Raw genomic sequence first — 22,699 nt, forward strand, 5'->3', positions numbered from 1 at the left:
AGTCTCCAGAGCTGGGAACTTCATCAGGTGAGGCCTGCCCATCTGTACCCAGGATCGGTCCAGTGGGGCCCTGTGGGCATAGGAAGGTCACTGTTGCCTAGGGGTGGGGGTGGGGTAACCTCCACTCATTGTAAGGTGCTGGTCAGTCAGACCTGTTATTCCTCGACTCCAGGGCAATTCCAGGCAAAGGAGACAGAAGCAAAATGGAGGCAGAGATGCCAAGTTTTTAATCCCGCTTTTAGCCGCCCATCAAACGTTTGTAGGTGAAAGTGAAGTGTCTGAGTCCGGGTTAAGGTGGGACCCAGTCCAATGACCTTATTTTTACAGTCAGGGAAAGGGAGGCACAGAGAGGGCTGCCCCTGCCCAGGCCACACTGCCTGTTCAGGCAGGGCCAGGCCTGGAACTCAGGTCTCGCGGCCACCGGGCGGGGCTGGCCTGGTGCAGGGTCCCTCAGGGCTCCCCGGGAGAGCCCTTTCCTCCACACGCCAGGAGGCAGTCCCCAGGCGATTGGGAAGCCCCCAGTCTGGCTCTGGAGCATCCCCAAGTTCCATGGGCACCCAGGCCCTTGGCTGAGAGCCCCTTTGTCCTGCATTTGGAGCGCCCGCTGCGCGGAGCGTGGCAGCGGCCTGCTCTTTGTGGAGCAGCCTCATTAAGTCCGCCTCTTGGCCCAGCAGAGAGGGTGTCCGGGCTTGGCCGGTCATTCCTGTTGCCTGGATGAATCAGTGAGAGCCCAGGCCCTTGAGAAGACCATCAGCCTGGCTTGGGCTTTAGTCCCCAGCTCTGCCACACCCAGTTCTGCCACCAACCAGCCCTGTGGCCTTGGGCTTCTTCATCTATACAGACACCCCAAACTTTGCGGGCCCCCCCCCCAGGGCCGTGAGGCTAATCTCCCCAGGGCCTTCCCTCCTCCAGCAGCCTGCCCACCTTCCTGGCCTCTCCCTTGTGCCTCTAAATGGGAAGCAGAGAGCCCTTGGCCCAGCTCCCATGGCCCAGCTCAAAGTTAGACCAGGACTCGGGAGTCAAAGGCCAGCAGCCCAGGAACAAGCCCCAGGCCTGTGCTCAGCAGCGGGGCCTGGCTGTCTGTCTGTCACGCAGACCCAGCACACACACAGATGTGAAGCTCAAGAGCAAAGCAGTCCTCTGTCTCCCCTGAACAATCCCCACGTTGCCACCCCAGCAGGGAAACCAGGACCAGTCTCTGATTATCAGTCACGGAGGTGATGCCACCGCTCTCGATGGGAAATCTCACCCTACAAACATCGCCAGTGGGTTTCTCCCCACAAGTTCCTTCTGAAGTCTGAGCCAGCTCCCCAGATGCATGTCCTGCTCCCCCTGGTGCCTGCTTCCCTGAGCTGTCCAGGCCTGTGTTCCTCGTGTGACCCCACATCCATTCCTGCTTCTGAACCTTTGCTCACGCTATCCCTTCCACCTCCAGTCTCCTCCCCACCTCTGCTCTAGCCTTCTAAAGACGTCCATCTTCCAGGGGCTGGCTCCAGTCCTCCATTCTCTAGGCAGCCTTCCCCAACCACCCCGGACCACTCTGATGTCCCCGTCCTGAGAATTCCTATACAACGCACTCCTTGACCAAATTTGGGGGCAGCTAATCACAAAGTGTTGTTTCCTGGATGTCTGTCTTGTATCTTCAGTGTGTTTTTTAAAGCAAAACTGTTGTCTTCTGCTTCAAGCACAAGATTGGGTCCACAGCAACCTATCTGCTAAGACATGGATGAATGATGGATGGAGCATGGATGGTGATTGATGGATGGAGGGTAATGGAAAATAGATGGATGGAGCATGGATGGTGAATGAAGGAAAGATGTATGATGGATGAAGGATGGCTGGTGGATAGATGGAGGGACAAACAAATGAAAAAAGACAAGGAGGACCTCCAAATATGGAGGGCCCTTGATGTCCTTGTCTTGGGACTTCATAGTCGAAACCAATTACCACATTTTATTGCCAGCCCTTCACTGGGTCTGGCATGCAGCCCCCCAGAATCCAAGGAGCCCCTGAGCTAAGAGGAGGCTAGCAAAATTGGAAGTAGGATCTCAGGTAGCCTTGCTAACTCGCAGTCCTCCAAGGCAATGGGCTGAATGAGCAGTCTCCGCCCTGTTTTCCCTCTAGGAAATCATCTGTCTGTTTCTGCCACTCCTGCTTCCTAGATCCTCTCCCTTGGACTGCATGTCAGAGTCCCCTTCTGGGTGGGACTCCTTGGAATGTGCATGGGTAGGAATCCAGGCCTATCTGTTCTCAGGGTCCTAATGTGGCACCCTGAGATTGCAGCCAGAGTCTTACACTGTCCATACCCACAAAGGTGGGCTGGTCAGCATCTGCCATATTTTGGCAATCATCCACACTCCAAATCTAGCCCTTCTTATGAACCCAGGCTGTTGGCTGGGGTCCTCTCCATGTGCCCAATGGTGTCCTAAAGTTTTGCCCGTTATTCCTCTTAATCCCCATAACAATGCTGTCAGATAGGAATGACTTATCCCCCTTTACAACTGAAAGTACAAAGAGGTTAAGTAACTTGTCTGCATCATGGAGTCATAGGTGACCAACTAAACCAGGGTTTGAACCCACCCCTCTCCCTCTTAGCTCTCTGCTCCGGGGTCCAGACAAGGTAGAGTCCATCCCTGGGCTGGAGACACTCAGGGCCTTTGCTCATAATGATGGGACAAGTCAGTGGAGACAGACAGACAGACAGTGCTTTGTCCTTTCACTGTGGATGGAGAAGTGGTAGCAACCCTCTTGGATGTTTAGGATACAAGTTAAACTCCCAGGGGGTTTCTGGGGTCTGGGATAGCCATAGCATTCAGACTGGGACACAGACCGGGGGACCCAAGACCCCTTCCCTCCCCAGGAACTCAGCATTTTCACCCAGGGCAGGAATCTGGCCTTTCTGCGCTAACCGCAGGGTCACAATGGGGCCCATTCTCAGAAGCCAGGAAAACACAGGCCCTGCAGAGAAAGGATGGATTCTTGCTAAACACAAGAGCCCTCAGTGCAACAATTTAGACCAGGGCACAAATAGGGGCAAAGAACGGCATTCATGCCCCTCTTCTGCCTTGCCTGGAGGTCGCTGCCTCTCCAGACCATTCTGTGAAAAGGCCCTCAAAAGCCAGAACAAAAGCCCGGCTTGGGGTTAAGAGGAGCGGAAAAATCCCCTGGCTCTCTCCAGACCCCAGCTGACCTGAAGCCCCTTCATCAGACCCTCCTAACTTGGCTTTGGAAGAACATGCTGGTCTTGCTGTATGGGTCTCCCAGAGGATTAGAATCCTTACAACGGCTCCATGGGTCACTGGGAGTCACGTCTTTTAGGAGTGGACAATCTGAAACCCAGAGGATTTGTTGGTATTTTTTAAACTTTTCTGCCACAATAAGAAATACATTTCACATCACAACCCAATACAGACAGACAGATAGATAGGTAGGTAGTCAGACACCTGAAACCAGAGCTTCACAATACAGCCTGCCAATGAGGGACTCCTTGATTATTTCTTATCTATTCTGTTTTTAAAATGCCTGTTGGAAGCTGGGCATGTAATCCTTGCACCTTAGGAGGTTGAGGCAGGAGGATCTAAGTTCAAAGCCAGCCTCAGCAATTTAGTGAGGCCCTAAGCAACTCAGAGAAATATAAAAAGAGTTGGGGATGTGGCTCAGTGGTTAAGCACTCCTGGGTTCAATCCCCAGTACCAAAAAAAGGAAAAGGCTTGGCAGTTGGCAGTGCACCCTGTAATCCAGCAACTCAGCAGCCTGAAGCAGGAGAATTGCAAGTCTGAGGCCAGCCTTGGCAACTTAGTGAGGCCCTATCTCAAAACTAAAAAGGGCAGGGGGCATAGCTCAGTGATAAAGTGCCCCTGGGTTCAACATCCCCACCTACAAAAGGAGCTCAAAAAGTGGTCAAAATCATGACGATGTATCTCCTTCAGGTTAACCTCTGGCCAAGGTTGTGAGCTTTCTCTCCCAGCCCTCCTACTCTAGTGCCCATGTCCCCAGCCACCGTGTGGCTCTCAAGGTCACCCCAAGTCAGCTATCTGGCACCCAGCCAGTCTCTCAAGCAGTTCCCAGCAGCAGCAGGCCCTGCAGACGGGCATCCCAGGCCGAGTGGCCAATGTCAGCCAGCAGACAGCAGGGAGAGAACACGGGGCTGGAAGTCTGTGTCACCTCCTCTGCCAAGGCACTTGCTGTGGAGGGAGAACGGGGTGGGGGCCACAGGCTGTGGGGCTCAGTCAGAATGGCACAGTCAGGGACTCCGCCCCCTTCCCAGAGCTGGGGACACTGGAGTGGGCTTGCCTCTTCCCTCCCTTGCCTTAGCTCCTGCCTTTGCCTCTCACTCTGGGAACCTTGACCACAGGATGGCACCTCCTTTCCCCAGGGACAGCCCACTGCCTGCTGCTAGGGCATCCCCTCCTGCAGCCCAATCCCTGGCCGGCAGGCCTATCGGCAACATTCTGGGTCATGGAGAACATTCTGGGTCAGGACTGTCTATCTAGCCTCAGGAGTCTGGGCAAGCCACTTAAACCCTCAGATTTGAGGCTCCTCATTCATAAAATGGATTAATACTTGCTCTGCCTACTTTAGAGCACTGAAGACCAAATACTGGATACTGGGAATTTATTCTTTCTTTCTTCTTTTTTTTTTTTTTTAACTCTCTGGGGATGGAACCCAGCGTCTTACACATGCTAGGCCAGCAAGCTGCTACTGAGCTACATTCCTAGCAGAATTTTCCAGGGAGGGTGAAAGGGGAGAGTCAGTACAAAAGCAGGTGGACAGAGGGCAGGAATTAAATACCTTTCCCTCTCCCACACCAACTGCTGCACTTGAATGCCTGGAGAAGGAGCCCATCATGTCTCAGCAAGAGAAATGAGAGGAGAAAAAGAAAGAAAGAAAGCAAAGGAAGAAAGCCACTCCTTCCAGGTGTGTGCTAGCACGAAGATGCAGGGCCTGCTCCTGGGAAGGGTCCATGTGTCCTGTTAGCCCAGCACAGTGCCAATAATCCCAGCTACTCTGGAGGCTGAGGCAAGAGGATCACTTGAGCCCTGGGGTTTAAGATTGGCCTGAGCAATATAGCAAGACCCTATCTTTCTCTTTCTTGTGGTGCTGGGGATTGAGCCCAGGGCCTTGTGCATTGGAGGCAAGCACTCTACCAACTAAGGTGTATCCCCAGCCCCAAGACCCCATCTCAACAACAAAAACACTAGGCTCTCCCAGTGTTTGGTACTGGACAGAGACCAATGATTGTCTTGGTGTCCGTGAAAACTCTGAAAGCAGGACTAGGATCACCCAGCTCCACCAACCTCTTACCAATATCCAGAGAGTCTCAGGGATCTGCAGGGTCCAAGTTTTGATTTGTTTTGCTTTGTTGGTACTGGGGATGGAACCCAGGGGCATTCTATCACCAAGATACATCCCAGGTCTTTTGTAGATAATACCAGGGGAAATTGCTGAGGCTGACCTTGAACTTATGATCCTCCTGCCGCAGAATCCCAAGTTGCTGGGATTACAGGCATGAGCCACTATGCCCTTGTAGTAGCCAAGTTTCAACAGGCCTTTGCCATCTGGGTAGCAACCAAGGCTGGACACAGCGTCCAGGTATGAAAAAAGAATGAATGCTATCAGAGGTGATTCCTACAGTGCGTGTCCAGCCAGGCTGCCCCGTTCTGCATGCTGCACACTTTCTCCTCCCCAAAGCTCAAGGTTCTGTGACTGTCCTCATCCTGCATTTGGAGAAATAGAGGCTCAGGGATGAAAGAAGTACCTCAGTAGCCCGGATTAGAACTGCAGACTGGCTGTCCTCATGCAGAGCTGACACATCTCCCAGGAGATGAACGCTGTCACGTGGGGTTGGGGAGTAGGGCTCTAGGCGACCTTGGATAGATTCGAATAGGGTGCTGGGTTGGAGGAATTTCACCTCCTCTCTTCCCTAACCCGCCAGACCTGTGGAACATCAGTCACAGTTTGTCCAGTATGAGCCCTGTAAGTTCCATGTTCCTGTTTTCTTGGTTCCATTGGTCACTATGCCTATGGTCTTAGTCTGTCCCTGGACCAGCTGGGGGGAAGGTCAAATGGCCTTCAAGACACAGGCTGGGAGGCCTTTTCAATTACATTAGCTTCTGGCATCGCTAGAGGGAGATGCTAGCCCTACCCTACCCTCCTCTCTTCCTGTGGCTCAGTAGGAGATGGTGATTCAGCAGCAAGTCCGAAGGCGGCTAGACTGTTACCTCCTGGGAGGGGAGTCACTGGTAGGATAGGGGCTGTCAGCACCGCTCAGGGCAAGCCTTGGAGCAAAGAAGGGTTGTGGGGAGGGGATCTTGAGCTGTGAGGGAACTGGACTCCAACAGAAGGCCTTGCCCTCCTGCCCAGGCCAGGACTGGTTGCAAGGCCCTTGGGGGTGGGTGTGCCAGGGGTGGGGGCCCTGGTATGTGAGGGTTGGGGGGATTCCCAGCCACTGGATACCTAAGCTGCTTCTCAGCATATTCGGCAGCTAAAAATACAAAATGGCTTTGCTAAAAGGTGCCCAACCGGAAACCTCTAAGAGGTTTCCTATTAGGGCAGCGCCTGCTTGGGCTGGAGGCCAGATACCGAGTGAAGGATTCCTCGGCCTGCCATCCCGCCATTCAGTCTCAGCCTGGCTGCCCCCACCGCAAGCGCTCAGCCTCATTCAGCCTCACTCATTAACCCCACGTGCTTGTCAGGCCCCAGGGCTCTGCCTTCCACTCTGGCACCCACTGCTGGGGGGAGGGGTGTTCACTGGGGGTTTGCCCAACCCAGCCCTCCCTGACATTGACCCAGTTCCCCAGCATCTCTAAACCTTGTTCTTCTCACCTGCAAGAAGAGACTGCTCCACTTGCAGGGAGCGATAGAGAAGCCCTTGGTGGGGTGGGCTCCCCACTCTGGTTGAAGGCCAGGCAGGCCAAGGGATTTGTCTGGAAGCTTCTTTGGCATGCCAAGCACACTATTCTTACTTAGTGTGGATGTGTCTTAGGGGTGGCTGGGGCCCAGTGGAGATTATGCAACACTGGCAAGCCTCAGAATCCCCAGGGAAGCTTTCTGGAGATGAAGGTAATGGGGGTGGGGGTTAGCCAGCTTTCTAGATGATTACATTGAGTGGCCAGGCTTAGACTGGCACAAAGCCACTCAAGGCATATGAGTTATGTCCCTTCTACACTCCGGAGCCTCAGTGTACTCCCCTGTCACAAGGGAATAGCCTCCCTACCTCCCTGCTGGGAGCTAGAAGAGAATCCTGAACAGCCCACAGCTGCATAAACAATGGGGAGAAGGGGGCATCACTGTGAGGAAGTGACCCCCTGTCTGGATTGCTGGTGTCCCCAGGAATGGTGGGTGGCTGTGGAGTCCCAAGCCCAGGAGGCTTCTCCCAGCAGGTCCAGCAGGAAAATGGCGGGACAGAGAATAGCTCCTCATTGCCAGTCATTCCCTGCCCTTCCCTGGTGGCCCAGCCTTGCTCAGCAAAAAAGCCTGAAAAGCTAATTCCCTCCTTGGGCACAGAGAGCCCCCTGGGTGGATGCAGCCACCATATTGTAATCTCCTCCCCATACTTGAGCTCCAAGACAGCATTGCCAGGCAGACCTGGACAGTGTCTGCCCAGCCTCTCTTCTGGCTCAGAAAGAGGAACATGTTGGTTGGGAGTTGGGGGATTCCCCCTCCCCCTTTCCTGATGCCTTTTAGAGAAACAGTTTCAACAGATTCTCATCCAGAATTTTTTTATTCCTGCTGGTGGGTTTATAAATAACAGCCCTTCCCCCATTGGGTGACCTTGGGCACTGCTAAACCTGTTTCTTCATCTGAAAAATGGGGATGATAACCCCTTCCTCTTAGTGTGGCTGGAGGGTTGGCATACCAAGGGGGTTCTCAGACAAGATGAGGGGGAAGAATAGGGATTAGAAATGAAACTTTTTAGGGCTGGGGTTAGCCCAGTGGTAGAGCGCTTGCCTTGTATGTGTGAGGCCCTGGGTTCGATCCTCAGCACCACATAAAAATAAATAAATAAAAATATTGTGTCCATCTACAACTAAAAAATGAAAAAAGAAAAAAAGAAATGAAAAACTTCCTAGACTTTGCCCCAGCATGCCAGTGTAACGGGCTCAGAGCCCAGACTTTGGGAAATGTAGGAGATTGTGTATGGGAGTGTCATCCCTGGCTGTACAGGTGGATTACCTTGCAGCTTAACAAGCACCCAGTGGTCCAGGTCATCCCTAGGCCTCTAGAATGGGAACTCAGAGTCTTCATGAGGTTGAAGTTGTTGCCTGTAATCTGTCCCTTCTCCAAGAGACTTCCTTTCCAGCAGGCAGATCTAGCTGACTAGTTTGGACCAAAGATGGACAGCAGGGAGGTATTTCCTCCAGTCTCCAGATAGACCCCATGGCAGCCTGCCAGTGTCTACGTGCTAACACAACTTCAGCACTGTAAGCCAGGGCACAATGGCACATGCCTGTAATCCCAGAGACTCTTGAAGCTGAGACAGAAGGATCTCAAGTTCAAGGCCAGCCTGGGCAATTTAGCAAAACCCTGTCTCAAATAAAAAGGGCTCAGTGATAGAGCACCCACCCCTGGGTTCAATTCCCAGTACTGCAAAACAAAAACCCAAAGCATCTCAGGGGTCCAGAAGTTCAGTTTAGGAAAGCCACTCTCCTTCCTGGGTCCCTTGAAGATTGGGGAAGGTGTGGGGGCAGGATTTGGGAAACCTGCCTGATCCTGAATCTGGGTTAATCTCTCCCTGGAGGGCAGGGGAGCCTCCAAGCCAGGAGTGGAGGTTGGGAGGGGTAAGAGTCTAAGGTCATCTAACAGTTATTGTCAGTGATAGATTTTCAATCCAGTACTCCTTCAGAAACTCAACCCCCATCCCTACCATTCCTGGCCTCCCAGTTACCCCTGCAGTGTGTTATACCCCACTAACTGCCCAGATTGCCCAGCCTTAGCCTTTAAGAAGAAAGACAGCTGAGTTTAACATTGACCCCACAGCCAGTGTTTATCCTTCACCTTTGCTGGGCCCAGGAGAAGGTGGGGGGTGGAGGAGGAAAGGAGCCATAGTGTGCCCTAAGGCACACTTTAATCTAAGGGTCAAGGGGGTGGGACATGCCTGTAAATTCCAGCAACTCTGGTAGGCTGAGGCAGGAGGATCACAAGTTCAAGGCCGATCTCAGCAATTTAGTGAGACCCTATCTCAAATATAAATAGCTCAAAAATAAATAGCCAGGGAGGTAACTCAGAAGTGGACTGCCCCTGGGTTCCATACCCAGTACCAGAAGAAAAATAAAAATAACAAGGTTACACAAATCTGTTAAGGGGCTGGGGGTGTTGAGGAAGACGCATGGAGCAGGTGACATTTCAGTCGTGACTAGGAGGCTGAGTGGGATGGGGCAAGTGATGGAAAGAACTGGGAGGCAGAACGCTCCAGGGGTGGGGAGCCGCATCACAGCGCAGGTCCGGGTCTAGGTTTTAGGCTCCTTCTTGGAGCCTCAGTTTCCCTGCTCACCAAGTGTTTGGGCAGCGGCTTGCACCTCGGTCCTCCGAGGATTGGGGAAGGTGAACCCTCGTTGGCGGGCCGGGCTGGGGCGTGGCGGTCAGGGGTGCAGGCTGCGGGGCGGGGCGGGGTGGGGCGGGGCGATGGCTCCCGGAGGCCGGGCTGGCGGGGCCACCCGCGGGCAGCGCCGCGCGCAGTGCGTGCAGCTGCGGAGCGCTCGGCTTGCTGAGCCGCGGGCATCACATGAGCAGAGGCGCCGGGACCGACCGCAGCCCGCTCGTGGGTGCCCCGGCAGCCTGAGACCCGCAGCCCTGCGGCCCCCCCGCCCGACCCTAACCATGTCTGTCTGTTGTTGCTTCTTTTTCAGAGATTATGGCAGTTCCAAGAGGAAATCAGGTAAGGGAGCCTCCGGGCGTTTTTCTCTCCAACCTCTCTGCCCCTTGCATGTGCCCGTCTGATCCTGAGGAGGACTTTCTGGGGGGTTGTCCTTGCCCGCTGGCGCTTTGGTCCTGAGAAGCCAGGGATATTCCAGGTGCCCCCTCCTTAGCCCTTGCCCCCTGAGATCTCTCCCACCGGGTCCCCTGGGCTCCCAGGTGGGAGCGGAGGTGGATGCATGGGGAGTGTGGGGTTGTCTCGTGACGGGTCCAAGCCCCCACAACGATGGCAGGCAGATCCCTCCCCCTTCCCCCGGGCTGCGGTGGCCACTGCTGGGCAGCTCCTTCCCGTGGTGCGGCGGTGATGGAAGGGTTAATAGAGACGGGCCTTTTTCCCCTGAGAAGGACTGGAAAGCTGTCATCCTTGAGTGACTTGAGTTTTTAGCGCCTGTATGGTGGACCTTCCCCTTCCCCAGATGCGAGCGCGTTCACCTTGCTGCAAGCTGGGGGCTTGGCTTGTTGGCAGGCGAGACGCGTGGGAGGGGGCAGCCGGTTCTGCACAGGCCTGACAGGTGCCCAGGCCCTCCCGGAGTTTGCGAAGTGGGCGGAGATAGGAGAGCGAGGTGGGGCAAGTCCACTGGCGGACGCTGCGTGCTGTGCGCTGACCGCTGGGGTCAAGAGTTCTCTAGGGGTGCGCGAGACTGTTCTTCCAAATGGCAAATGCAGGGGTGTGGGGTGTGGTCCCCAGGAATTAGGGCTCTGTGTTCTGGGGGTGGGGCAGGGACAGGCTGGAGCAATCTATGTTACCCGTGTGTGGCCCATGTTTGTGAGATGGTGCATCCTTGGACAGCCATCTGAGGGGTCTGGCCCTTGAGAATGTAGGCAGTAGCTTGCGGCAACGGCTCTTGTGCCCAGGTGCCTTGGTCTGGGTACAAGAAGAGGTTCGTGTGCCTTGAATGATAGCACACAATTGTGATGTGAATTGGGATAGATGTAACTGCTGTGTTTGTGAGTATGGGTACCGTTTCTGTGTGTTGCGCATACGAGTGCTTGCTTACCTGCTCATTGGGAGGAGGAAAGTTGTGCAGTGATGTGTGTGTTGGGGGTGGACATGTGTCGTCCAGATAATTGTGTGCTCCGGGGCTACATTTACTTGTCTGGGTGTGAAGGCTAGGGGTGTGTGCCAGTGAGCTGGGCTAGATCTGGTGGTGGGGGCTGGAGTCTGTATTCAAGTGTATTTGTGTACCTGTTTGGGGCCCACCGGGTTGTGAGGAGAGGTGTGTCCATGACTGTCAGGTGGGCCTCTCGGGTTCAGGTTTGCCCGCCCACTGGGGCAGAAGGGCATTTCCTCTTATGAAGAGGAGGGTGAGGAGCTGAGGGACTGTGGCCTCATCTTAGCTGTCACTTCCAGGCAGGGCCCAGATGGGAGAGCTGAGAGGGAGGTACAAGACTGGGATTGTGTAGTGTCATGACACACCCTCCCCCCAAGAAACCTGCCCTGGGCCTCAAAGGTATAGTATACTGGTTGAGCCTGAGTTCAAATTCTTCCTGTGTGTGACCTTAGGCAAATTTCTTAACCTCTCTGTGCTGAAGTTTCCTCATTCTCTTTAAAACAAAGATGATAATAGAATATATGTCACATGCAAAATATTAAAGAAGTTAATGTGAAACCCCTAGCACAGGGGTTGGGGATTTAGCTCCCTGGCAGAGTGTTAGCTTAGCCTGTGTGAGGCCCTGCATTCAATTCTCAGCCCTGGGAGGGGGACTGAGGAGTAGTCCCTAGCACATAACTAACTACCTAAGTTACCAGGTAGACACCATCATTGTCATCATCACCTTTTGAAGCCCTGGGACCTACTCCTGGTTCAACTGTCATCTTAGATAAATCCGTTTTCCACTCTGAACCTGTTTCCCCCTGAAAAAGCTAGGTCCTCTGTCCCTACTCCACACCCCAGGCTCTTGCAGCTTAGTTTTTGAGTGGCTTCCTAAGCAATCCAGAGCCCCACCCAAGCTGCCTCCCCCAGGAAAATCCTCCTCCAGTTTCTGTGCCTTCTGCCTTCAGGCCAGGAAAAGGATGGATGGAGAAATTTAATTTACATTTGGTATGCTTATGATAATGGCCACTTAGTGTCGTGGTAGAAAGTGCCAGAGCTGGAGCCAAGCAGGAGAGTCTGACTGCTTTTGTCTGTGACCTTGTGCAGATTTCTTACCCTCCTGTACCTGTTTTCTCAATTGTAAATTAGGATAACAGTTATGCCTACCTCGTGATGGTTAACTTTGTGTGTGTGTGTGTGTGTGTGTGTGTGTGGTTTACATGCTAACTTGAATGGACCATTGTCCCCAGATATTTGGTCAAGCTTTATTTTCAATGTTCTGTGAGGCTGGATATATCCTGTGAGTATGTCTCTGGGTGAGATTAACATTTAAATCAGTGGATTTTGAGTAAAGCAGATTACCTTCCCTAATGTGGGTGGGTCTTATCCAATCAGTTGAAGATCTTACTAGAACAAAGACACCCTGCTCCCACCCCCAGCAAGGAATTCTGCCAGCAACTTACATTTGAACTCTACTGAAGCTCTTTTTCAGGCTCCTACGTACCAAACCCCACCTTCAGTGTTCGAACTCACCAACGCTCCATAATCACTTGAGCCAATTCCTAAAATAAATCTCTTTTTCTGTATGTCCCCATGATATTGGTTCTGTCTCTTTGGAGAACACTAGGTAAATTTCACCTCTTGGTAATAGTGAAGGCCAGATCAATTAATATCCATAAGTATGCCTAGAACATTGCCTGCTACCTAGGAAGCTCTCCCAAGGTGCTATCTGCTATGATTTAATAAGCATCTACTATGTGCTAGGAACTTTACATGTTTCCTCACTTGCTGCTCAGAGTGATATCACATGGCGGGGGGGGGGGGGCGGGGGGGGGCTGGATTCCCATTTTGCAAATGAAAACCTGAGGTTCAGAGGGGGTAACTGCCCAGAGTCCTGGGGAAGTACAGAATTGAGTGCATGCATAGGGCTCTGTCCTGCTCTGTAATGAAGCTTCCTAGAGTCATGCTTATCTTCCCACCTTGGCCCCATGAGTGCTGGGACCACAGACGCTCCCACCATGCCCTGCTCAAGCATAGAGCCTAGCACATAGTAGATGCTTATTAAATCATAGCAGCTAGCACCTTGGGCGAGCTTCCTAGGTAGCAGGCAATGTTCTAGGCATACTTATGGATATTAATTGAAGCAAGGGTCAGACAGGGTGGACTCAACTGAGGAGGAAAGTTCTCTGGCAGCTTGCAGCCTCGTGGAGGAGAGGGAATGTGCCCTTGAAAACTGGAAGGCAGCGAGCGGGGTCCCACAGTCACCTGTGCTCCTCCCTGCCATGAGCCTGATTGCTCCCAGTACCTTCCCCCTCTCAGGAGCTGCTGCCATTCACCTGTTGTTCAAGTCCATCATCTAGGGCTCCTGTGCTTCTCTGACCTGCTAGTTTGACCTCCAGAGCCACCAGCTTCTCCCCACCTCCTCTCCAGAAGGCCCCAGCTTCCTACCTGGTCTCTGCTTTCACCTTTACCTGTTCCTGCCCTTCTCCACATCACAGCTAGGGGGCGCTCATACCAAATAATGGACTTGACTGCTTGAATTCCCCCAGGGACTGCCCTTATGATTTGGCCCTTGCCCACCATCCTAACCTGGCTTCTACCCTCTTGTGCCCTCATCCTCACCCCGCACACAAAAACCCCACTGAGTCCATTCTGCTCAGATGCATGGTCACCCTCTGTGCCTTAAACACATCAAGCTCATTCCTCTGTGACACCTTGAACTTCCTGTTCCCTCTGTCTGGGACGCTCCTCTTCCATCTTTCACATGGCTGATCCCTTCTTAGGATTTCTGCTTTATCATCACCTTTCAGCAAAGCCACGCCAATCCTCCACTGTCTCGCTGCTGTCTCAGGTCACTGCCTCCTTCTATATCACTGACCACCCATCAGTTGTCTTGTGGGTTTTCTTGCCTACTGTCACCTATCACCTCAAGAGCAAAGACCTGGGCTGCAGGGCTTTCACCAGCACTGGCCACTGGCTTGTTGAACAGGGGAGTCGACGGAAAAATGAAGGTGTGCCTGAATGAACCCGCCGGGGTCAGGAAAGAGTCTGCCTCAAATTGGGGACATTGAACAAAAGAGGAGTTTTCTTGATGTGGGGCAGAGTGCTGCACACTTTGACAATCCAGAGAGAGCACATGCGAAGAGGTGGCCCAGGAGGACTAAGTGTGGCTTGTGTGCAGCCCAGATAGCCCAGATACTTTAGTTCACATGGAGCGCCAGCTGTCTGCCAGGCACTCTGCGAGGTGTTGAGGTTATAAAGATATATCTGGGGCTGGGGCTGGGGCTGGGGCTCCGTGGTAGAGCACTTGCCTAGCATGCGCGAGGCACTGGGTTTGATCCTCAACACTGCATAAAAATAAGTAAATAAGTTTAAAAAATATATATATATATATATATTTTTTTTTTTTTCTGAAGCCACATGGTCACCTAGCCAGGGGCACAGCAGGTGCAAGGACCCAGGGTGGGTCTGCTGGCTGCTCATAGGGCTTGTAACCAGAGTGGAGAATCGGGGATGGCAGGGTGATAGGGGTGAGAACAGAGATGTGACTAAGGGCGGGTGAGATGGGCAGCACCCACTGAAAGGGCTGAAGGCCATTTTAGGAATTTTGACTTTCCCTGAGTAAAATGAGCCACCAAAGTGTTCTGAATTGAGGGGTAAATGTGATCATCTGACTTTCTTCTTCTTTCTTTCTGGTACTGGGGTTTGAATCCAGGGGCACTTTACCACTGAGCTACTTCTCCAGCCCTTTTCCAGGGTCTCACTAAGTTACTGGGGCTTACCTTGTACTTGCAATCCTCCTGCCTCAGCCTCCTGAGTCACTGGGACTACCAGAATGCACCACCTCACCTGGTGTGAACTGACTTTGATTATAGAATGATTTTTCTGGTTGGTAAGTGGAGACCAACAGGGGGGAGACCAGTAGGGATGGCAGAGGAGTTCAGTGGAGGGTAAGACCGGTGGTATTGGGTGGACCTCACTGATGGGATGCGTGGAAGTTGGGAGGCATCTGAGCCACTTGCCTGGGTTCCTATTCTCAGGTCCCCAGTGTGCCAGTCACATAACCCTGGACAACTCTTTCACCTCTGAGCTTACCTGTTCTGTTGTGTCAGTCAGGGTTCCGCGGGAGAAGTGGAACCAGCAGGGCAGAGATTTTAAGGCCTTTATTGTATTGGGGACTGGGGTGAAGAAGGGCAGGCTGGAGTGCAGGTGCAAGCTGGAGCTGCTGTCCCCAGGGAGATGTCCTCAGGGGAGCCTCAGCCCTGTCCTGGAGGTCTCTCACCTTACTGGCTCAGCCCACTCAAAGTCAACTGATTTAATCACAACTTCAAAACTACCTTCCTCAGCAACACCTGGATTAGTGGTAGCACACCTGGGACTGTGGCTTGGCCAGCTTGACACCTAGCACTAACCATCACACCTGTAAAACAGATAGCCGTAGAAACAGTGACCTGGCAGGGACTTTCACGTTCCGAGCTCAGTGAGACAATGCACTTAGAGGGTTTTGTGCCATGCCAGGCAGCAGGGGGGACCTAGTGTTATTATCTATGAGTGCTCCCCAACTTGAGCAGCTATCCAGGAGCCCAGAGAGGCCAGAGCGGGTCCAAAGGGCTTCTGCAGACCTGTGAAGAGAGGGGTGCCCCACCCCCCAATCTCACAGCCTTGCAGGAAGCTGTGTGGAGTTCCGAGACCGGCCACAAGGGGGCGCAGGTGGCCAATGAGCCTCTCAGATCAGCGTGGCCCTGCGACAGCAGCCAGGCAGAGGGCCAGGTGCTCCATCCCACCAAGGAAGCTGTGAGGAGCTCCAGCTCGTTTAAATGCAAATAAGGTTGGTTGCTCAAGAGTGTTGCAAGTCTGTTCTCTTAGGCAAGCGTCGATGTTCCTCGTGAAGTCCTGTTTACTTTATGTTTCTCCTTGGAAAAGCAGTGAGCTCAGCCCCGCTGCCAGGCAGCATCATTAAATGGTGTTATTGGGCTGAGGTGATGAGATCAGCGTTAATGCTGTTCCATTGCGAAGGAGCAGAGTTGCTGGGGTTGAGTGTTTAGGTTTTGGCATCAGTCGAACCAAGCAGGGTTTGAACCTCACTCTGCCCTGAGTTAGCTTTATTATCGTCTTATTGTTGATGGGTTATGAAAGAAGGGGAGAAGTTGACCGTACTTTAGGCTGGAGAGTCAAAAGATTCATCTGGGGGCTGAGAGTGTGGCTCAATGGTAAAGCCTAAAGCATGCTCCAGGCCCTGCATTCAATCCCCAGCACCATCCAAAATAAAATAAAGTGCTATAGAAGAGAATGTATGTTTAAAAAAAATTTTTAACTAGGCATTTATTTCCATTCTCTGAGCTCCAGAGGAGACAAAACTTACATGCAGTCGTTGCTGAGTGGTCTGTCAAGTTAAGAATACAGGGTTTGCCGGATACAGTGGAGCATGTCTGTAATCCCAGCAGATCACAAGTTCAAAGCCAGCCTCTGCAGCAGTGAGGCTCTAAGCAACTCAGTGAGAGCCTGTCTGTAAATACACAAAGGGTTTGGGATGTGGCTCAGTGGTTGAGTGCCCCCTGAGTTCCATCCCCAGTAACCAAAAAAAAAAATAAAAAATAAAAATGCAGACTGAAGCAGGAATGCCTAGTTTCACATCCCATCCCTGCCTGCTGTGTGACCTTGGCAAGTCCTTAACTTCCCTGTGCCTGGGTTTTTTATCTGTTAAAAAGGAGGTCATGGGAGCACTTTATCAGGCCATGTGTTTGAGGCTGGAAATGAAAGTAACAAACATGAAGTGCCTGCACTGAGGAAGCCTTCACCCGGTTACATGGTTTTTACAGGGCCTTAAGCAGGCTAGGCAGCAGGAGAGGTTAGCTTCCATCTGCAGAGCTCCACCTTTGGTTCTTGCCCCCTCCAGCAGCAACTCAAGACAGAAGAGGGCTGAGCAAACCTCATCTCCTAACTGCCCTGAACCAGGGGCATTTAACCACTGAGCCACATGCCCAACCCATTAATAATAATAATAATATTATTATTATTTTGAGATAGAGTCTCACTAAGTTGCTTAGGGCCTCGCTGTTACCAAAATCTCTGCCCTTCCCCACTGCCAATGAATGGGGACAAGAACATGGTTTTAAGAAAAAGGAAAAAGTTTTATTGCTTTGCTAGCAAAGGAGAATCACAGGAGACTCCTGTCCCAGAGGCTATGATTCTGCCCATCAGAGGGAACAGAGGGCTTTTAAAGAGGTGATTCAAAGGCTGCATTCTGCGAGTTCTCTGTCGAGTTGTAATTCACTTATTTATTTAGGAGACAGTCATTCCCAAGATCTTCTGGTGCCATCCCCAAAGTCTGGATTACTGTGGTGGGTGTGTACTTAAGGACAGGTTAATCTGCCTAGGATGGGGAACAAAAGTAATCCTGTTTCTCTTGGGATTAGAGTGGGGGAGATTAGGGAAGAGCAGAGAGAGAGAAAGAGAAAGGAACATGTCCTTTTAAAAATAAGTCTCAGTGGCAGAGCAGCAAGGGGTATGTATATTCTAGGCATAAAGTGGGCCACTGTTACAACAGATACGTTGCTGAGGCTGCCCCTGAACTTGTGATCCTGCTGCCTCACCCTCCTGAGTCACTGAGATTACAAGTGTGTGTGCCACCACGCCTCGTTTGTCCCCATTTTATAGACCAGAAAAGGGAGGTTAAGGAGCTTGCCCAAGGTCAGCTGGCCAGGCAGACCCAGGGTTCACATCTGGCCCTTCTGACCCACTCATGTGTGAGCCCTCCTATTCCAGGGCCCAGGGGTCCACTGGTGTCCAGGACTGGAAGTTCTTTAGACTGGGAGGGGCCTGCCTCAAGAGAGCACCTCCTCTGCCAGGTTTCTAGAAAGAACTCATTGGTCACAAGGAAATTCTTAATAGGGTAAAGGGTCTCTATACAAGGCATGACTAATAGCCCCATAATCTCTCTCTCTCTCTCTCTCTTTTTTTTTTATTGGTTTGGCTTTTAATAAAGTGGATTTGCTTAGAATAAGACCAGCCCATAGTACTGGCTACTATAAAAAGTTCCTCTATCTGAAGAAGTTAGTCCCCCCTCCTCTTACAGATGCAAATGAGAGGGGGGCTGCTACTAGCCTGGGGTACAGGCTGGGCAGAACCTGGTCCCACCAGCTGCTGGATCTAGGGCCACTGTGACGCAGAGCAAGAAGGCCTGGAGGGAAGAAATGAGGCCCATCTTGGGGAAGAAATGAGGTCCAGAAGGGCACAGGACAGAACCAGCTCTCTGTCTCCTTCTGGACCTGCCCTGCTCACCAGCCACAGAGGAGATGGATAGGGACCAGCTGCCAGCAGCAGCCTGCCTTCCCCTGGAGTAGGGGTCCTGAGGTCTTCCTTTCACTTAGGTGTTTCTTGGGCGGGTGCCATGGAGTACACCTGGGATTCCCCAGCTCACACCAGGCAGGAGGACCATGATCCACAAGGGGTAGGGGAAGACTGGAAATGGTGCAGGAGATTGGGATGATCCTCCAGGGGTGGACAGGGTCCCCCGGTGGGAGAGACTACCAGGATCACAGATGTGGGTCTAGACGGAGAATTTGTTTGTTTGTTTCAGTGGTGCTGGGGTTGAAGGCAAGTGCTGTACCCCTGCGCCACCTCCCCAGCCTGAGTTTGAGAAGTTTGAAGAAAGGAAAAGTGTTCATCTGGCAGAGGTAAAGAGGCTGCTGGGGAAGGGGATGACAGGAGATAATTCTAGAAAGAAAGCCTTGAAGGGAGTGCAGCAGGACCTTTCAGAGCAATCTCCAGGGCTTCCTTGTCTGCCCGGGCCACCCATCCTCAGCAGGAAAGGCCCAGGCTGTTTCATGAACATGGCCAAGATCTTCCTGGAACCCTCCCACAGCCCATCCCCAAAGCAAGCATGTCTTGTAAAGGCCCGGGCTTCTGGCACCTCTCACCCGGGGTGGTGTTTTTAAACAGTTTTAATTTTCATGGCACTGGGTCCTCAGCCTGATGTCAACCCTGGAGTTCAAAGTCATCTAATTGGAAATGAAAGGAGGCTGATTGGTTTGGCAACTCCACGGCCAGCCCATGTGGCAGTGATGCGATGGAGAAAGTGATGCTGCTCACGTGTGCGCGTGCCACGACACCCAGCTGAGGCAGCAGCCCCTCTGCCCGACTGGCTTGGACACAGAGCCTGGGCAGGGAAGGGTGAGGCAGGACAGGGGAGTGCTTCCCCATCCTGGAATCCCAGGAAGGAGACAGCTAGCCCGGAGCCTTGATTCCCTCTGTCCTGCTTGCTTCTCTCTCTGCCCATTCATACCTATCACTGCTGGGAAAATAGGAAGTTGTTCTAGAAGGGAAGGAGTGGGCAGAGGCCTGCACGGTGAAATGCAGGTCCCAGGCGCTGCCCAGGCCCACCGAATCAGCATCTCGGGGGTGACATCTGCATTTTGTCAGGCTCCTCAGGAGTCCAAAACCAAGCCAGGGTTGCATTCTGGATGTGGGCCAATCACCATGATCAGGGAAGACAGGCAGTGAGGTGGCAGGAGTGCTGGTGTCCCCAAGATGGATTGTGACTGGACAGACAGGGCTGCTCTTGGAAAATGCTTTCAGTGTCTCCTGAGTCAGGAGTGGACTGGAGGAGCAGGAATGGGGGACCTGTCATAGAGGACAGAGTTCTAAGCCTCTTCTCCCTGAAATGCCAGGCCAGCATTTGGAGATTGGCCATGTGAGGGGCCTTCCCATCTGGCCTCATCAGGAGGCCGTGACGAGTCTCCGTCTGCCTTTTATTTAAAACTCACAAGGTTTTGTTCCCGTGGGGAGGAGACACCCAAATTGTGGTCCAGCAAAGAAATGCTTCCCACCACGGCCCCCAGCCGGAAGGCAACTTGTTCCTGCCTTCAGCATTCTGGTTCAGAGACATGTGACAACGGGCAACATTTCCAGTAATGGAGCCAACGGAAAAACAAAGATTTGGGGAAAATGTGCATTACTTATTGTTGTAGCACCTTTTTCTGATCTAAAGTTACTTTGTTTAGAAACAGAAATGTGGCGTGAATAACTTGGTTGGCCCAGGGCCTGTCTAGAATTGGTCAGTTTTGAAATGTGAAGGCAAAAAAAAAAAAATTTTTTTTTTTCCAAAGTTTTAGGAAAACTTAGAAGTTTGCAAGGAAAAATAAAAAAATGCCTCTCCCTGACTGCCTTTGCTTTGCCCTCTGGATCTTGTTTCCAAGTGTGACCCAAGCATCTGGCAGGAAGATGGATTTAGTTCACGTTGGAGCTGGAGTCTCGCACCGGGGCAGCAGGGCCTTGTCGGGTCCCCGGCTTGGAAATAGAGTTGGCGCCTCTTTATGATCCTTCCCCTAGCACAGCTCCTTCTCATGGGTATGGAGCCCATCTCCACTTTCTCCTAGACTTGGGCTGTGCTCTCTTTTCTAGGTCTGTGGCCAGTGGACACTAATGGCAGCCTGCCTTGGGGGTGGGACAGGGATGGTACCTTTGAAAGCTGATTGGATAGGAAGCAAGTTTCTGATTAAATGTTGGTATTAGACTTTTCCTCTGGTGGGAGTGGTGGGCATGTCAACAATGGTGTTCATACAGTGTCACCAGTGCCACACAGAGCTGGAGTGGAGTGATCTGGAGTCTTTGTGCAAGACACACAGATCTGCTGGGGAAGCTCCAGGCCTCTCGCAGCTGGTTCACCAAAGGTTTTAAATGAGCCAGCGGGGCAAAGGGAAGGAGCAACTGTGCAGAAGACACCTGGCCAGTCGCAGCAATAGGTGTCCTGGTGTGTCCCGGAGTACCTACCGTGTGGTGTGTTTCAGGGGTGCTGGCTCCATAGAGTTGCAGCACCTAGGCTGGAAAGAACAAGAACATGCCCCAAGAGCCACCACCAACCTCCTTATTGTTAGGATCCTCTAAGGGTCTCCTGAGATGCTTATCCTCACCTGTGAAAGGACGGCGTGAATCCTGACTGTGATTATAGGACAGTGGCCCCACGCCCAGCCAGGTGCCTGGCACTAGGAGGTACTTACTGGATAGCCGACTGTGGCCTCCCTTGGGGAAGGAGTATCCATCCAGATGAACCCCCAGTGGTTGATGGTGGACCAGGACTGACAGGACAAAGAATAGCCTTTTCACATCCCCGGGGAAGACCAAGCAGACCCAGAGAAATGACCTGACCTTGCCCTGTTTGTGCAATGAACCAGGAACAGGACCATCTGAGCATCTAAGCACAGGCCTCCTCCAGGCTCCTCCTTGGAGTGGAGCTTAGCATCAGCCAGAGCCCCTGCACTGAGGTGCCAAAGGGTTAACTCTGTCCTCCCCTGTCCTGCGGCTTTCTGGGCATAGCTCAGTCACGTGAGAGCCAGATGTGGGGATTTCCCAAGCAGTGGTGTGTGTGTGTGTGTGTGTGTGTGCACGCGCGCCCGCGCATGCACAGCTCTGTTTACGTGGCATCTGCGAGCTCAGGGGATTGGTCCAGACCCACACAGAGCAGGGGAGGAACGGGGTAAGGAGAAGCCCAGGGCTCCCAGCAAACACTGTGGGGGGTTGCGCTGAGCCCTGCTCCAGGCAGACGTCATAGACAAGGAAGTTGTTCCTGCGCAGACTCCCATTTCCTGCAACATTCATCTTGCTATGAGACCATATTGGTTATGGATAATTTCTTTTTAATCTCTTTGAAAGGCTTTGAAGCAGATGCTGCAAGCCAGCAGCATGTTTAGGATGTTCTGCCAGGCTAGGGGTCTTCCCGTGAGCCTCTGTGCCCAGCATAAGCTAGACACAGAAGGCAAAGGCTGGACAAAGGCGAGGTCAGGGCTGCATGTACCAAGAAGGCCCTGGGCAGTGGGTCAGTCTCATTTTCCCATGATAGCCACAAGACTAAGATCAACAAGTGTCCATCCTCCCATCAGCCACTGAGGATTAATTGTGCAGCTCCTGTGTTCAGGGTGTTATAGAGGAGTGGACAGGGTTAAGACCCTGAAGGAACTTTAGTTCTACCTGGAGAGATTCAACAAATTTTTATTAAGCACCTACTATGTGCCAGATAGTTGCTAGGACTCTAGTCCTAACCAGACATTCTGCAGCCAGCTGAAATAGTCAGCGAATCATACCAGGCAAGATGAGAGAGACGGGCGGACTTTGCAAAGTGGGTGTCCTCAACCTCTGCTCAGGGATGAGTTCTGTCCCCAACCCCCCCCTCCCCACCCTCATCTGCATTCCTGTCCTGGTCTGGTTCATGGCAGCATCCAGCCAGGTGTCTGCTACAGCCTTGTGAGCTTTGCCCCAAAGGCAGCCCAGTTACACAGGGTCAGCCTCCAAGGCTTGGCCTTGGACTACCAAGAGCAACCTGCCTCCCGTTGGGTCTGGGCAGTCTTCAGAAGGAAGGAATCACTTTTGTGGTGGCCCTAACAGTATCAAGCAGGTGGCTGAGGAGCCAGGCTCTCTCCCCAAGCCAACAGGACTCCTGAAATAGACAGGACTGCATAGGAAAGATGTGTGTGCCCCTGTCCCCACTGTCATGCTGTATCTACAGTCAGGTGGTCCAAAGCAAGGCCCCCAGGTATGCGCGGGGCTGGTGCTCATCAAATAGCTGGAATTGATTCATTGATAGGTTGATCACAAGAGCCTCTTCTGCAGACCCTCTGCTTTTCAGCTTGGGTGGGAATGTGTCCCAAGGGTACCACCCTAGCTCCATTGCTCCCTCCCAGCTCCCTCCCATGGAGACTGAGCTGGGAGCAGCAGGCAGGCCTGTGGAGCTGACGCCCAGCGCTTTGGGCTTCTGC

At 52.6% G+C, this 22,699-nt stretch overlaps 1 protein-coding gene across 2 annotated transcripts in view; it reads left to right on the plus strand.

Moving 5' to 3' along the window:
* Positions 1 to 22,699, plus strand: part of Sh3pxd2a (SH3 and PX domains 2A) — a 217,337-nt gene that overhangs the window by 122,814 nt on the left and 71,824 nt on the right. For both annotated transcript variants that reach the window (XM_027930218.2, XM_071610941.1), the window contains exon 6: positions 9,849 to 9,877. In XM_027930218.2, the coding sequence (XP_027786019.1) occupies positions 9,849 to 9,877 (29 nt within the window). The remainder of the gene's footprint in view (positions 1 to 9,848; positions 9,878 to 22,699) is intronic.

This window comes from Marmota flaviventris, chromosome 4 (genome assembly GCF_047511675.1).
Source record: "Marmota flaviventris isolate mMarFla1 chromosome 4, mMarFla1.hap1, whole genome shotgun sequence".
Classification (NCBI taxonomy): Eukaryota; Metazoa; Chordata; class Mammalia; order Rodentia; family Sciuridae; genus Marmota; species Marmota flaviventris.